The sequence below is a fragment of the Bubalus kerabau genome, chromosome 23 (assembly GCF_029407905.1).
Source record: "Bubalus kerabau isolate K-KA32 ecotype Philippines breed swamp buffalo chromosome 23, PCC_UOA_SB_1v2, whole genome shotgun sequence".
NCBI classification, from domain to species: domain Eukaryota; kingdom Metazoa; phylum Chordata; class Mammalia; order Artiodactyla; family Bovidae; genus Bubalus; species Bubalus kerabau.
The window spans coordinates 35429912-35444274 of NC_073646.1; the positions used below are offsets into that span (position 1 = coordinate 35429912).

Below are 14363 nucleotides of genomic sequence, written 5' to 3' on the forward strand. Positions count from 1 at the left end.
CTCCTCCTGCCCCACTACTTCGTCATGTCCTTTGCATGTGTCAACATGGTGCCAGGGGACCATGGCCATCCACAGCCTTGCGTCCCACTGACCTCCACGACTCTGGCATGTGAGTGCTGGTAGTTGCCACGTGGGTTAAAAACCCAGTGATCCGTTCATTGGCTCAGGAGAATTGGGCTCTCTGAGCAGTTCGATTATTTGGCTGTGCGTGTGTGCCCACTGCTGGGTACATGAGGACATGTCACTGATGCCTGCTGTGTGCCCGGCCCTGAAATCACAAACACAGAAGGTCCAGTCCTCTCCCCGAGCCCACGGTCTCGTCCAGGGGAAGACTGGAGCCCAGTTTTGGAGTTTAACAGTTGGTCGAGGAAAGAGCAAAACGCTGAGCATGTGGGGGCGGCAGCAGGGGATGTAGGCTGGCTGCTGTGCTGGTCCCTGGGGTACAGTCGGGTCCCTAGGGCACCCCGAGAAAGTGAGGAAATGGGCCCCGTCTAAGCTAGGGAAAACCCTGGAGTGGCCGGTGGTGGATGCTTCTGGGGTGCTCAGACACCTGTCCCTGACAAGGGGCCTTGGCGTTGATCATTATTGAGAGTCTGGGGCCTGCAGAATGTTTTGAGGATTCACAGTGGTGGCCGGGATGGGGGCAGATTTCTGAGAGAGGGTGACCTCAGCAGGCGGTGACTGGACGTGGGGACCTGTGGCTGCCCCGTTCCCCGGAAAGTCAGCATCTTGGTGCCACCTCGCTCACCCATCCCAGCCCTCCTGACCACAAGGAGGGCTGAAGCTTCCCAGTGTGAGACCTCCTTGGCATCTTCTGGGGCCTCTAGTGTTTTCTCCAGAGGACCCATCCGGCTTCGGTAAGACAATGACAGCTTCGCTCTCCAAGCACCCGTTATAGCCAGGCTCGGTTTTCCCACATCCTCCCAACGGCCTGTGGTAGGTGGTGTCCCCAGATTCCAGGGGAGCATGTTGAGGCTGGCGGGGTTGGCAGCACAGCCAGGACGTGGCAGAGCTGGGCTCAAACCCAGGCCCCTTGCGGGCCGCGTGGGGCACGTGGAGCTCTGGAAGCCATCTGAAAGTCAGAGTGAGAGAAAGACAGGACGTCCTGATGGGTGTGTGCAGAGGCTGGCGCTGCAGAGAAGAAGGCGGGCCCACTGGGTCCTGGTGTCTTCCTGCATGTCTTTTCCTTTCTGAAGCTGGGGCTCGTGGATCTGAGGTCTTTCTGGGAACTGGAAGCATGGGTAAGGCTTGGGCCTTCCACAGAGACATAAGCATGCTGGGCTCAGTGCCAACCCAGTCCCTCCCAGTGCCCTGCGAGGCCTCTTCCAGTACGTGGGTCAGTCTATTTTAGAGAAAAACACGTCATGTCTGCCAGCCCAGAAGGGTTATCAGTAAGGGTGAAGCCGCTTTTACGACTCGGTCAGCTTTGCCCAGCCTCCTGGGGCTTGTGTGCTGACGTGTTAACTGAGGCAGGTTTCTCAAAGGTTCTAGAGCTGGGATTCTGGGAGGAGCCAGGCGACCACTTGGGCTTTGTTGCTTTCTTCTGGCACGGGGCTCCCATTGGTTTCCCCTGAGATTTCTCTGGAGTCTCCCCTCCCCAGCCTGAGGGCCCCGTCCAGGCAGGTTCCAGAAGGGAAGGCTGCGGGGCCAGGTAGCCTCACCTCTGCTGCTTGGTCGTGCGTGTTGCTGCTTGCCTTGCCACCCTGCCTTGTAAACCAGGTGGGAACTGCGCCAGCCAGCTCTGGTAGGTGAAGCAGGGTCAGAGGGGCCTGCCTCCTGACGGGGGGTTCACCTTGACCTCTTGGACCATCTCTTCAGGAGCGGGGAGGGGCGTCTTTCACTGGCAGGGGTCAGTCTTCCCGCGTCTAACTCGTTGTGCGGCCGTCTATAGTCAGCCATCTCGAACGGCTGTTGTAGAGCCAGAGGGGGTCTAATTAATCCCTGACCTCTTCACCCAGCTGGGCTGGGAGGATTTGAAAACACTTGGCACCTCAGTTCTCTAGCGGCTGTGGTGTAGTTTCTCCAGGCCAAGCGAACATCAGCAGCATCAGGTGAAAGTTACCAGGTAGGGGAAAGTTACCAGAGGAGGGGAAGGTGATGGGGTGGGCAGCGCCACGGACTGGGGAAACCTAGGAACCAGCAGCGTTTACTGGTAGCCCCTGGGAAGGACCTGTGAGTGAGCGAAATGAAAGTTTGTGGAGCCCCTGTGGGTTCTTTTTTTGGAACCCATGTAGTTTCAAATCCCTTCCTGCTCAATCTGGGTAAAGCCTCAGCTGATGGACCCGCCTCTTGCCCCAGGAGCCTTTCTCTGAGTGAGTAATCTATCGGGAAGACACGTGCTTTGTCACTGAGCCGCCGGGTTTAAGTAAATTTCCTGGTAGCTGAAGTTTATCCCTTTAAGCACCAAGACTTGTGTTTCAATGATGTTGGATGGAAGACTTTCCAAAATGTGTCACGCACACATTGTTTAATAGTGGGTGTGCCGTTGTTTAATAGAGGTGTTAGCTCTCTGCTGACTCGGGGTGGTGATTATGAGCAGCCCTCTGTTGCAGCTTCGCTGTAGCGAGGCCTCTGGGGTCTTTGCCCCTGCACTCACCTGGCCTAGGAAAACGGCTCTCATTTTCATCCATCTACTCTGTTCTTGTCGCCGCTGTTCTCCCAGCCTCTGAAAGTTGCACCCTGCTCCCTCCTGCTATCAGTTAGGCTCTTTAAACTTGTGGGATTGGGGTCCTGGACTCCAGTGGGACCTGACTTCTGACTTGCTCACTGTGAGCCCTCGGCTCAGCTCTGTTCTCTCTCTACATCTCTCTTTTCCCCTTGTAAGATTACCAAGTTGGCTAGGGCAGTTGCAGAAGTTTCCCTTTGCTCTGACAGGGCTGTGTTGGTCAGGATTTGGTGAGGGCCCCATGACTCTCCAGAACCGCCTTGTTCCACTGGGACCTGGGACACAGTGGGCGTTTGGATCGTACTGCACACTGAGCCTGGCAGCCACCCAGGGGGGGTTGGGGGGATTATTCTCATCTTACAGAGACAGAAAGTAAAGCTCGGAAAGGGGACTCGATGTGCCCCTCAGTGGGTGCTGGCAGTGGGGTCCCCAGGCTCTGTCTGCATCTTAAGCGTCTTGTACTGCACATGCTCAGAGGGTCCCCCGTGGGGAACTGGAGGGAAGCTTTGCATGCCTTGCTATCCTGCCTCCTAGCTCTGCCCCTTGTCCAGGACTGTCCAATCCTGTCCGAATAGATGAGAAATCTCTGTCTTGTGTTCTTACCTCCACTTGGAAGCTCCTGGAGATGGTTTCTCAGATGGGAAAGGCAGGGAGGGCCTAGTAGGAGATCCAGGAACCCAACAGGCAGGCAGGGGGCTGATAGGAAGGAATTCTCAGAAGGGCACTTCATGGGCAAATGGTGCCCACAGCAGAGAACATTGTGCCAGTCTGAGCTCTTAGCGGACAGCGCAGGGGGATCCGTGACCTCTGAGGCTCTGTCTGCCCCTCAGAGTCCCTGTCATGGGAACCGCTGGATCCTTTCTCTGTCCCTTCTGATCACAGCAGAGAAACGTATGGGGGAGGAGCTGGGGAAAGTCACAGGGGAAGTGACACCGGGAGGCCCCTAGGCAGATGGAACTTTGACGCTTCCTGGTCCCACTTGCTCTGTGGGCTGCCTGTTGGAAGCCTTACCGCCTGTCTGCTTTCTGCTCTCGTTCTTGTGGCAGAACCTGCACCTCAGCCTTCTCTCTCAGATACGGGCCTCTTGCTGGCAAGGGGAAGCCCCGCTGCCCTGGCCCTGTTGGGCCCGTGGTGCCCAGCCCGCTGGGTCACCCCTTGGAGCAGCAGAGCCAGGCTTTGGCTTTCCCACTTCCTGGCTCATTGCTCCTTGTTGAGTTGGCTTAGGAGGTGAAGGACGCCTCCAAGGACTGTATCTTCTCCAGGTCGTTCACTTCTAGAACCTGAGAATTGAAGAAACACACTCAGGAAGGGGGTGGAGTGTGGCTTCAAATTAAACAGCTTAGTGGGGCCAAAGCCTTAGCCCGGGTGTCCTGCATGCCCAGCCCTTCCCCCACTGCCTTAGCAGAGCATCCGAGCCCGGTTCCATTGTCCCCTTGGGGCTCACAGTAGACATGGGCAGCAGGAAGCGTAAAGTCCAGAAGTGAAAACCAGTACCAGCCAGTGTGAGATTTTGTGGACCAGAACCAGCCAGCTCCCTGTTGCGTCCACCAGCGGCATCTGTGACCCGAGGCTGGTGGTAGGCAGGGGGCTGGAGCACCTCCCAGAAGCATTTGCCACCAGCGGGTGGCTGCTGGGCTGTTGGCCGTTACGAGGGTAGCACAGCAGGCTGGAGGCGTCCATCGTTTCCTGAGCACCTTTCCAGCTCCTGGCTGTGGCCTGAGCCCAGTGAACCCAGGCCCTGTCCTCGGGGAGCTCCAGTTACGGGCTGCGGACCCTTCGTCTTGTATCATCTTGAACATGAGCAGGGCTGGAGGACACAGTCATTAGGACGAGGAGGGAGTAGCAGGCACCTCGGGCCATCTGCATCAGCCGTCTCCAGTATGGGGCTCCCCACAACCTATACTGGCATGGATTTATTACCATTTAAAAATATAATGGCTTCCCTGATGGTCTAGTGGCTAAGACCCTGAGCCCCCAGTGCAAGGGTCCCTGGTTCAATCCCTGGTCAGGGAACTAGATCCCACATGCTGCAACGAAGACCTAGTACAGTCAAATCAATCAACAAATATTTTAAAAATGAAAAAGTAAAAATATAGTCACACACACATATATAATGGCTTAAAGCCAAGTGAGAGAGTTGGAATTACTCACTGTGGGAAGCAAGACCTTCATTAAAAAAAATTTTTTTTCCTTTATTTTAAACTAATTTTGGATTTACAGGAAAGTTACAAAAATAGTGGAGTTTCCCTGTCTCTTACTTGGGCTTCTTGTGTTCACATCTTTCATGATAACCGTAGTGCAGTTGCCAGAACCAAAGACTCACCACTGGTGTGAGACTATTAGCTAAGGACTTTTCTGATTTTCATCAGTTTTTCTGTGGTGTTCTCTTCTCGATCCATGAACCCACTCTGCATCCAGTTGTCATTCCTCCTCTCCTCCTCTGGATAAAACAGCTCTTCAGTCTTTCTTCATCTTCCATAACCTTGACACTTTGAAAGAGTTACTTTTGTCAAATGGTCTTAATTTGGTTTCATCAAATGTTTTCTCATGATTGGACTGAGGCTATGCTGTTTTGGCAGAAACCACAAAAAGGGTGTTAATTTCCTTCTCAGAACATCTTTTCTTGGAGTTCCTGATGATGTTGGGCCCATTACTGGTGGTGCTGGTCTTGACCACTAGGAGTGGTTTCTATTGGACTTCCGCTCTCTGGCTACCACAGAGCCCTCATTTCAGTGAAGCTGGTGAGCTCATAGTTCTTTTAGGATTTGTCTTCAGAGTCTTGGGATTGTCCAGGAGAGCATTTTGTGACAGCCAACACTTCGTTCTCCATACCGTGTAAAAAGATAAGTCTTGTCCCCAGCCGTGTTCTTCCCTGCCCAGTGTTCCCTCCCCTCCCCTGTGCCCCACCTGGAGTCTGACTTTTATTGGTTGATGTTCACAGAGGAAATGCTTTGGAGAGTCGTGACCATCAGACCTCTTCACCCGTCCTTTGAGATATTCTTCGTGGGGATCTTTCCTCTTAAAAAGAAAAACCAGAAGTCCTCAGTGCAGAGGCTGCTGCGGGAAGTGAAACCGCAAAGGGGCCTCGGCAGCACCAGGGTCTTCCTCACTTTCTGCCAAGTCAGCTCCTCACATTGAGCTCTGTCCCCTTCTTCTCCCCAAGTGCCTCCCTGCCCAGCGGTCCAGTGAGCAGCCCCCGGAGCGTCCCCGCCACGGTGCCCGTGAAGATGCCGAAGCCCAGCCGGGTCCAGCAAGCCCTCGCAGGTAGGCAGGTGGTCTCCGGTCCAGTCATGTCCGCCGGGGTGGGACTTGCGGGTGGGGAATGTGTGGGGCAGGGGGAGGAGATTGTGGGGAGGGGGTCTTCTGACCCTTGGTGTTCTTGTGGAAACCCACAGGGGCTCCTTGGGGGGGCAGCGCCTTTTTTCATTGATGGTGACGGGCCCCCCGTGAGTGAGCCTGGGTGCCCCCTCATTTGTCTCAGTGTTGAGGGGATCATACCTGATGATGTGGGTGCACAGTGCCGACTTTCTTCATCTTTTACGTTTTCACGTCACCTTGAATTACGGTTCAGGAGTCGCTTTTCTGTTCCGACATGCTTTAGGCATTTCCCTGCAGGGGCCCTTTGGGGAGCTCCTCCACCTTTGTTGGCTGGAGTTCACGTTCTGAGCAAGTGGCTTTTGTGTCTCACTAGGTCGTTTGTTAACCCTGCCCCTTTGAACTGTTTTCAGAGTTCCTTCTGTGGGTGTTGGGAAGCCACTGAGAGTTGTTTTTTAACTTAGGGGGAATGTAAACTGTGGCATGAAGGTGCACCGAGGCGTCCGGTGAACCGCCGTCATTTAGAGGCGGAGGCAGGGGAGGAAGCTAGCCCGTCTGTGTGCTGGGTGAGTCACTGTGATAGCGCAGGGCGGGCTGGAGAGGCCCAGGCTGGAGGCAGAGAGGCCGTGTGGGCCCAGGCTTCGTGCCCCAGGCCGGCTGACCACTGACTAGGGCCTTGGCAGTGGATGGAGGTGAGGGCTTCTGACTCAGTGATTGGACTGGTTGTGAGATGGAAGGAATAGAGTGAGGCCTGGTGTGTGCTGCCGACAGTGAAGTCCTCGTGACTAAGGAGGCGACTCATTTCATCCCAATAGCAGCTCTGTGGGGGAGGAACTTTGATTCTCATTTTACATTTGAGGAAACTGATGCGCTAAGAATTCCAGAAACCTCCCAAGGCCAGGCAGCCAGTCCTGGACAGAGTGGGATTCAGCCCCAGGCCTTGTTGGCCTCAGGATCTGGGCTCTTCACTATGACACTGTGCTGCTCCCGAGTCTGGTGGGTCCATGTCTGTGGCTGTGGCCGGTGGAGCTGTCCTGGAGGCGGGGGAGTTTGGATGGGCAGCTCAGAAGAGCAGTGTGGGGTGGAGTAGGGGGCTGTCTGCCCGCCCATGAGTGTGTGAGCTTACAGAGACTGGGTGGACCACCAGGAAGAAGAGCACTTGAAGGACATGGAAGGACCAGTCAGAGATGTAGTGGAGACAAGAGAGTGGGGCCAGGAAGGGCCCAGGAGGGGACATGCTAACCAGCAAGCCCTCCGGAACACACTCACCTGCTCAGCCATCAGCCCTCTGCTGTGGCAGAGAGAACAGTGAGCAAAGATGACTAGATAGTTCTTGCCCCTGTTTAGGTCTTCTCGTGGCATCGCATAGCCCAAGTACTTCAGATTCTGTGTGTGTGTGCATGTGTGTGCATGTGTACATGTACTGCTGGGGGGTGTGTGTGCGCGCGCATGTGTGTGTACATATACTGCTGGTGTGTGTGTGTGTGTGTGTGCACGCGTGCATACATGTACCGCTGGTGTGTGGGTGTGTGTGTGCACGCGCGCGTGTGTGTACATGTACTGCTGGGGGGGGTGTGCGTGCGCGCGTGTGCATGCATGTACTGCTGGGGTGTGTGCGTGTGTGTGCGTGCACGTGTGTACATGTACTGGGGTGTGTGTATGTGCACGCGTGTGCACGTGCATACATGTACTGCTGGGGGTGTGTGTGTATGCGCGCGTGTGCATGTGTACATGTACTGCAGGGGTGTGTGTGTGTGCATGCGTGCATGTGTACATGTACTGCTGGAGAGAGGTTGCGGGAGCAAGCCCAGCCTGCAGGTGCCCGGCTGCATTCAACCCTGCAGTCGCTGAGGGCCTAATACCAGCATGGTCCCCTCTACCCGCAGCTCGGCAGTGGTCTGGGTACTGAGGCGCTCTCGAGGCCGGGACCCTCTCCTGGCCTTGTTCTCTGTGTCCCCTGCCACCTTTGCTCTCAGAGCGATCCTGGGGGCGTTTTAACCTCCCGTTTGCTTCTCAGGGAGACAGACCCTGAAGCTCAGGAGTGGGTCCTGGCGAGGAAAGAGTAGACAAGTCAGTGGCGGAACACCGTCCCCCCTGAACGCAGGGCTCTGGCTTGTACTGTTGCTGGGGCGGCTGTGTGGGGCGCCAGGGGACCAGGGACCCTGGGCCCACCCCCAGGTAGCAGGGGCTGGAGAGACGTCTCAGCTGGGCAGTGTTTGTGGTTGTGGTCATGGATCTGGGAGTACTCGTGCCGCTCTGAGGTGAGCACCTGGGCACAGGGGCTCTCAGGCAGGCTCCTGCCAGCAGCCGTGCTGCTGAAGGGCTGAGTGCACCCTGAGCTGGAGGAGGGGCCGCCTCTCCGTCAGCCAGACGCCTCGGGGGATGGCTTCACTGCCTGCCGCCTGGCCAGGGCCCCTCCCTCAGGGATGTGGGGAAGAGTGGGCCCCCCAGGCCGGGGCCAGGCTCCCAACCAGCAAGGGAGGAGGAGTGTCTGCATTTTACGCTGCCAGGACCTGCCCAAGGCCGGTCAGCCCCAGGGGAGGTTAACAGCCTCAAAGCCAGGTTAGTAAGGCCAGGGCAGGAGGAGGGTAGGCTGGCCCCTGAGCCCAGTCACTAGATGAAAGGCCAACGCTGGGCTTCAGGAAGGAGGAGTTCGCACGTGTGACCAGGTGTGGGACCTGCCGGGGGCTCTGGTAGACCAAGATGAGAGTAGGAAAAGCTGTGCTTGTCCGCCCTGTTACAGGGGATGTTAGGAGTTTGCGGGGGGGCACATCCCTGAGCCCTTGCTCTTGGGGAAGTTGTGATGGCCCCTCGTGTCCCTCGCCCCATCCTCTCCACTGGATGCCGCTTTTGTGACGTGTTGGCTGCGGGATGACCTTCACACTTTTTCACGAGAAGGCAGACCAGCAGAGCCAGGGGCTGCTTCTCCGCAGGCGTGTAAACTGAGACTCACTGTCTGTGGCTGGGTCCTTCGGAGGAGAAGCGGGTCCTTCGTTAGAAGCAGCAGCAGCGCTGTCCATGCCAGCCTCTCGCGGGGCTGATGGCGTGGCCTCAGGGATGTCCGCTCCCCAGCAGGCAGAGACTGGGTCTCCCCTGTGACCAGGCCCTGCCCTGTGTGGTCGGATCAAGGGAAGACAGTCACAAAGACAGAAGCCCATGTTACGTCTGGTGCTGAGAATGGAGTGGCGTGAAGGAGATGAGCTGGAGGGGAACGTGGCCGTTCTAGATGGGTGGTCAAGGAGGGGCAACTGGGAGATGGGCTGGTTGATGGGCAGGGTCTGGTGGCTTCTGGGAGAGTAAACCACAGTCAGCACACACAACTCCTGGGTTCCCGTCAGGAATTGTTCTCTTTCCATCTGTCTGCACCCCGTGGCTGCTTGTCATCCAGTCCACCCAATGTTTAGTTCCCAAGGGAGCCACATTGGAGCCCAGGAACAGTCTTGGGATGCTGTGGCGTCGCACTGCCTGCTGGACGAGTGCCCAGCGTCAGTCTCGGTGTTCTGATGGGCACTCTGGCACAGTGCGCCCAGCGCTGCCCGGGCCGCCAGCCTCTGCTGCTGTCCTGCGCTGGGCACGTGGGCTCTGCTGAGAACCTCTGTTCTCCGGCGGGGGCCACGGTGGGGCCTGATGGAGCCCAGGGCCAGCTCCCCCCTGGCTGCTCTGGATCACCTCTGGAGAGGGCAGCAGGTCCGCCTGTCCTGTCCACGGTGCCCAGACTGCAGGCCATATTCTGAACACCTGTTAGCTCCCTAAGGGGGTGGCGGAGAGGAAGCCCAGAGCCCCTCTTCAGGGCAGGAGGTCCTTAAGGGACAGGGAGGGGAGGGTGGAGGCCGCTGTGGACCACAGAGTAGCTGAGAGCGTGGCAGGAGTAGTGCCTCCAGCAGGAGGACGTGCTCGGTTCCAGGTCCTTAGGGAGCATGGGTCAGGGTCAGCTAGGGCACAGGCGGAGCACCAGGCTGAGGAGTGGGGCGTCCGCTCTGCAGGCATCAGGGAAGGAGTGACAAGATTGGACAGTCCATTCGGGGCGGCCACCTGCTGCCGCCCCTCCTGCTGTGGGCCACCCTGTGTTCCCACCATGGCCAGAGGAGCTGTCTGAGCCTCGGCTGAGGGGACCAGAGAAGGGAGCTCCGGCCTGGGGCCTTAGCTGCTCCCGAGGAGAGGTCCCGGGGGCCATGGGGACACCTCGGTGAGGAGGCAGACCCTGGGGCAGGATTCCTGCCTGTTTCCCCCAGTAATGGCTCTGAAGGCACCTAGACAGGCCGGATGGTGCACGGAGAACAGGCAGCACCCCACGGGGGGCCAGGCGACCGGGGGCCACGGGGGCCGCGGGGGCTCGGCCGCGGGGGCACAGAGGGAGGCCCGCGAGCTCCGGAACATCCGCCTTTCCATGGCTTGGCTGCACCCTCCTGTGTTGCCCTCTGCTCTCCTTCCTCGCGCTGGCATGGAGAGGCGACCCCCCCCAGATCCGCTCTGGACGCGTCTTGGGGTGGTATTCTGCCCTCTGCCCTCCTGAAGCCACGGCCTCCCCACCTGCATGCTCCGGGCACAGGCTGATGGGGTGCTTGTTCAGACCCTCCTGGAACTTGGGGCCGGGCCTCTCACAAGCCGGCATTTCACTGATTGCCGAGCTCAGCCCTGCCGGTCTGGGTGGGCCCTGGCAGCCTCGAGCAGCTGGATTCCCTGGGGAGATGGGCGTGTCCTGATGGCCATCGACAGTGCCACCTGGGTGCAGCTGGGGTTTGTGGCGGTCACGAGCCGGACAGCTCCTTCTAACCTTTCTCCCCTCTCTGCATGTCTGATCTTGCACCCCGTGTAGGCATGACGAGTATTCTGATGTCAGCCATTGGACTCCCTGTGTGTCTTAGCCACGCACCCCAGCCCGCCAGCCCTCCCGCCTCCTGTCTGGCCTCTAAAAGTCACAGCTCAGTTAAGAGATTGAGGAAAATGTCCATGAAAGGTAGTTCCTGCTCACAAATACTCTCTGGCCTCTGCTCAGCCTCCTCCGAGCCTCGCTGCCTCTGACTCTCCCGCACCGGCCTCTCTCCTCTGACCACCTCGGCCCTTCGCCCTCCCCTCGCCTGCGGGGGTCGTGATGGGCTCCATGGCCCATCCCGCCCTCGGCAGCAAGCCTGGCCCCTGGGAATCCACTCCCCTGTGAGACCCAGAGTTCAGTGCTGCAGTGGAAGCGTGAGGAGCCTGTGCTTAAAGACTCAGTGACTGTAAACATAAGTTTGAGGCAAGACGAGGCTTAGGAGGGGGGACAGCTCTGTCCCTTCCACTGGGGCCACCGTGTGTCTCAGGAGGGGACAGCCCACGTGGGGCTGCTTCAGAGGGGTCCCCAACGACCATGCCATTCCCGTCACATGGCTAGGGGAGAAGGGATTTCAGAACTGTTAGAAGGTGCTGTGCAAGTCTGAAGAGAATTCAAGAGGAGGGGCTGCTGCATAGTAAGTTCTACGCCTGTCATTTAAAACTGGCTCTGCTGCCATCGCTGGGCCAGAGAAGTGACTGCTTCGGGGGCCTTCAGGATGGCGTGAGCAGGGCTCTGGCCCTGTCGGTCCTGGGTTTGCAGCGCTCGCTCACCAGCTTTGTGATCTCATGCCAGCTTCTGCATTCACGAGCAGTGGGCCTCCTACCCAGCAGACCGGTGTGGGAGGAAGAGGAAGTACACACGCAGGGGCAGTGCCTGGCACATGGTGACGGTCGCTCTGATCGAGTTCGCTGCCTCTCTGACCGTCGGAGAAGGGGAGGAGAGAGGCCAGGGAAGGGCGGCCCTATGAGCCCAGCTGCCATCACCACCCCTGGCCTTGCTCCCTCTTACTCTGCCTCAGGGCTGGATCTGTGGGCAGGGCCGCTTCCTGAGACACTCGGGGTCTGCTCTGAAAACACGGCGTTCAGCAGACCCTCTGGTTTTCCTGGGCTCAGATGTCCTTTCGTGGGGTAGGCAGTCACCTGGCTGGCCCTCTTTTGAGAAAAGTGGATCATGGAGAGTTACCGTCAGTTTCAAAAGGCTGCCTGGACGCGGGGAGGTGGGAGAGGAAGGGGTGCTCAGACAGGCCTTGCCAGAGGGGTTCTGGGGTTCAGCTGGAGACTGGCCTGTCACCAAAGTGGCCTTCTAGACCAGGCTTTTCTAGAAGGTCTCTCCCCTGAGTAGAGTCCCAGGTACTAGGCTGGCCACCTGGTGCTGGTGGGGATCGTGCTTTGGTCTGGCTTTCTCTCCAATGAGCAGAGTCAGGGTCCTTGAGGTCTGTGTCTGGGGATGTGTGTGCGTGCGGATGGGGGTGCCTGGTCTGCATTGGCTTCTAGCTGCTTCTCAGGTCATAGCAGCTAATGCCTTTTCAGTGCTCACCTCTAGGGCTGGCGTCAGATCCACTTTTTAGATGAGTGACCTGAGACTCAGAGGTGACCTGATCTGGTCCCAGCCTAAGAGCCAGACTCCATCCTGGCCTCACCCAGCCCCGACCCCTCCACTCCCTCCTGCCTGACACCGGGCCTCCTCTGGTCTAGAGGGGGCTCCCGCTATTGAGCCCTCAGACTTGTAAGGCTCTGTAGCCACAGGCTGATGGCTGGGAGCTTGGGCTTACGCCAGAGCCCCTCTGGTCTCAGAGGCTGGGACCAGGAGCTCCCCTGGACTTGAGGCAGGAAGGCCTCCCCACGTCGCCCTCCCAGACTGGGCCGGTCTCCCCGTCCCTCCCTCTGCTCCTGTTTTGCTGCCACTCTGTGACTCTGCTGATTGACTCTCTAGCTGCAGCGGCGGGTGGGGATGGGGTGCTTGTCCTTGGGGTGGGGCTTGTTCGGTGCAGGGCCTCCCCTCCCAGCTTCACGCCCAGGTGCACACAGAGTCGTGGGAGGTTTCGAGAGGAAGAGGCGGGGCGATGGAGCTGTGGCAGCTGAGGAATTGAGGAGGCGGGTCACTGGCACCCCAGTCCAGGGACAAGCCCAAGAGCACCGTGGTTGGCTGCGGCCGTGTGGCCGTCTCTTCGGTCAGTGTGCACACGGATGTCCCTGCAGGGCGGGCGTGCACTGCACACACAACTCAGAACACTTACTTCTCTTACCCAGACTTTCTTCTGAAAATAATGAAAGTTGAGTAAAATCACCTGGCCAGAACACACTCCAGAGCATTTGTTTAGAAGCTGCTCTTTGGCCCTCCTGCATGTCCTCTGAAGCCTGGGTCTGGGCTCCTGAGTGAAGGTGCGCGGGGCCGTGGCTGAGGCCCCGCCTGTGGCTCCTGAAGGCCGTGGCCAGCTGCTGTCTCTGCTTCTCTTCCTCCAGCGCTCCTGGTGCCGCCCCCTGCCCACCCTGCCCCTGGTGGAGCTCTGGACTGTTCTGCGCCTGGCCTGTTCTCTCCTCTCCTGCACACTAACCTTCCCATCTGAGCCATCCTAACCTCCCTCTTGGCAGCTTGGACCGCTCCCTGTCCTCCTCTCTCATCCCAGCATCTCCAGTTTGTTCTCCTCAGGATACCATTTATGTTCTTCTCTCCTAGGAGGGTCCCCACAGCCAGAGCCAGAGCAGGTGATCAGAAACTACACGGAAGAGCTGAAGACGGCCCCGGAGGAGGTGCGTGTCGCGGGGCCGCACTGCTTTTGCTTTTGTTTGGTAACGGGTGGCTCACACGAGGCCCCCAGCCTCTGCCGGAAGGTGCCTCGTCCAGAGACCAGTCCTGCCCCGCTGGCTTTGGGGAGGGCCGGCCGGGGTTCCTGCTTTTAACCCCGTCACGGCTTCACCTGACCCGTCTCTGCTGAGTCTCATTTTGGGGCTGTGATGCCACTGTTCTCCAGTTTGAATGGAGAGCCCTGGAGAATCCTGAGGGGTGGGTTCAAGGTCACGTGTGCCGGTTCAGAGCTGGGGACTCTCTGGCCGCCTTCTCCTGCAAGTCGAGAACACAGGAAGCATCTGGTTGGTAAAGGTTTGGACAGAAACTTGGAAGTCCTTCTCACCTTGGACCTCCCCCTCCTGCCCACCGCCTTCACAGGAGTCTGTCTGTCCATCTCTCTGCCCTTGTGCTCACCTGACACGGCTGGGCTGTTTGGCCCCCGGCAGCCTCCCCGCCAGCTGCTGCTGATCACACAGCCAATGTGTGGCCGTGATGGTTTAGTACCCACTGCTCATGCCACCTGCCTGTTGCCATGTTGCTGTGCTTACGGAAGCAAAGAGATGGCCCCAGCCTTTTCTGGAACCAGGGAGGGCTTCCTGGAGGCGGAGGCATCTTATTCTGCCCACAGGAGTCTAAGCAGGAGGGGTGCTTCTGCTTACCCTGATGTGTTAGACAAAGCCCCGCCCCCGGTCATGGCCTTCAGGGCCTCTCGGGACCTGGTCCCCTCCCCTTGGTTCCCCTGCAGCCAGGTCACCCCTGCCCTGCAGGTGCACCAGCCCCCGG

The 14363-nt window shown here is 58.4% G+C and overlaps 1 protein-coding gene across 5 annotated transcripts in view; it reads left to right on the top strand.

Moving 5' to 3' along the window:
- The window catches only part of DTX2 (deltex E3 ubiquitin ligase 2), a 36093-nt gene that overhangs the window by 16942 nt on the left and 4788 nt on the right, over window positions 1-14363 (top strand). For 4 of the 5 annotated variants that reach the window (XM_055561615.1, XM_055561618.1, XM_055561617.1 and 1 more), the window contains exons 4-6: window positions 5829-5929; window positions 10797-10937; window positions 13470-13543. In XM_055561615.1, the coding sequence (XP_055417590.1) occupies window positions 5829-5929; window positions 10797-10937; window positions 13470-13543 (316 nt within the window). The remainder of the gene's footprint in view (window positions 1-5828; window positions 5930-10796; window positions 10938-13469; window positions 13544-14363) is intronic. The other variant, XM_055561619.1, reaches the window with a different exon arrangement.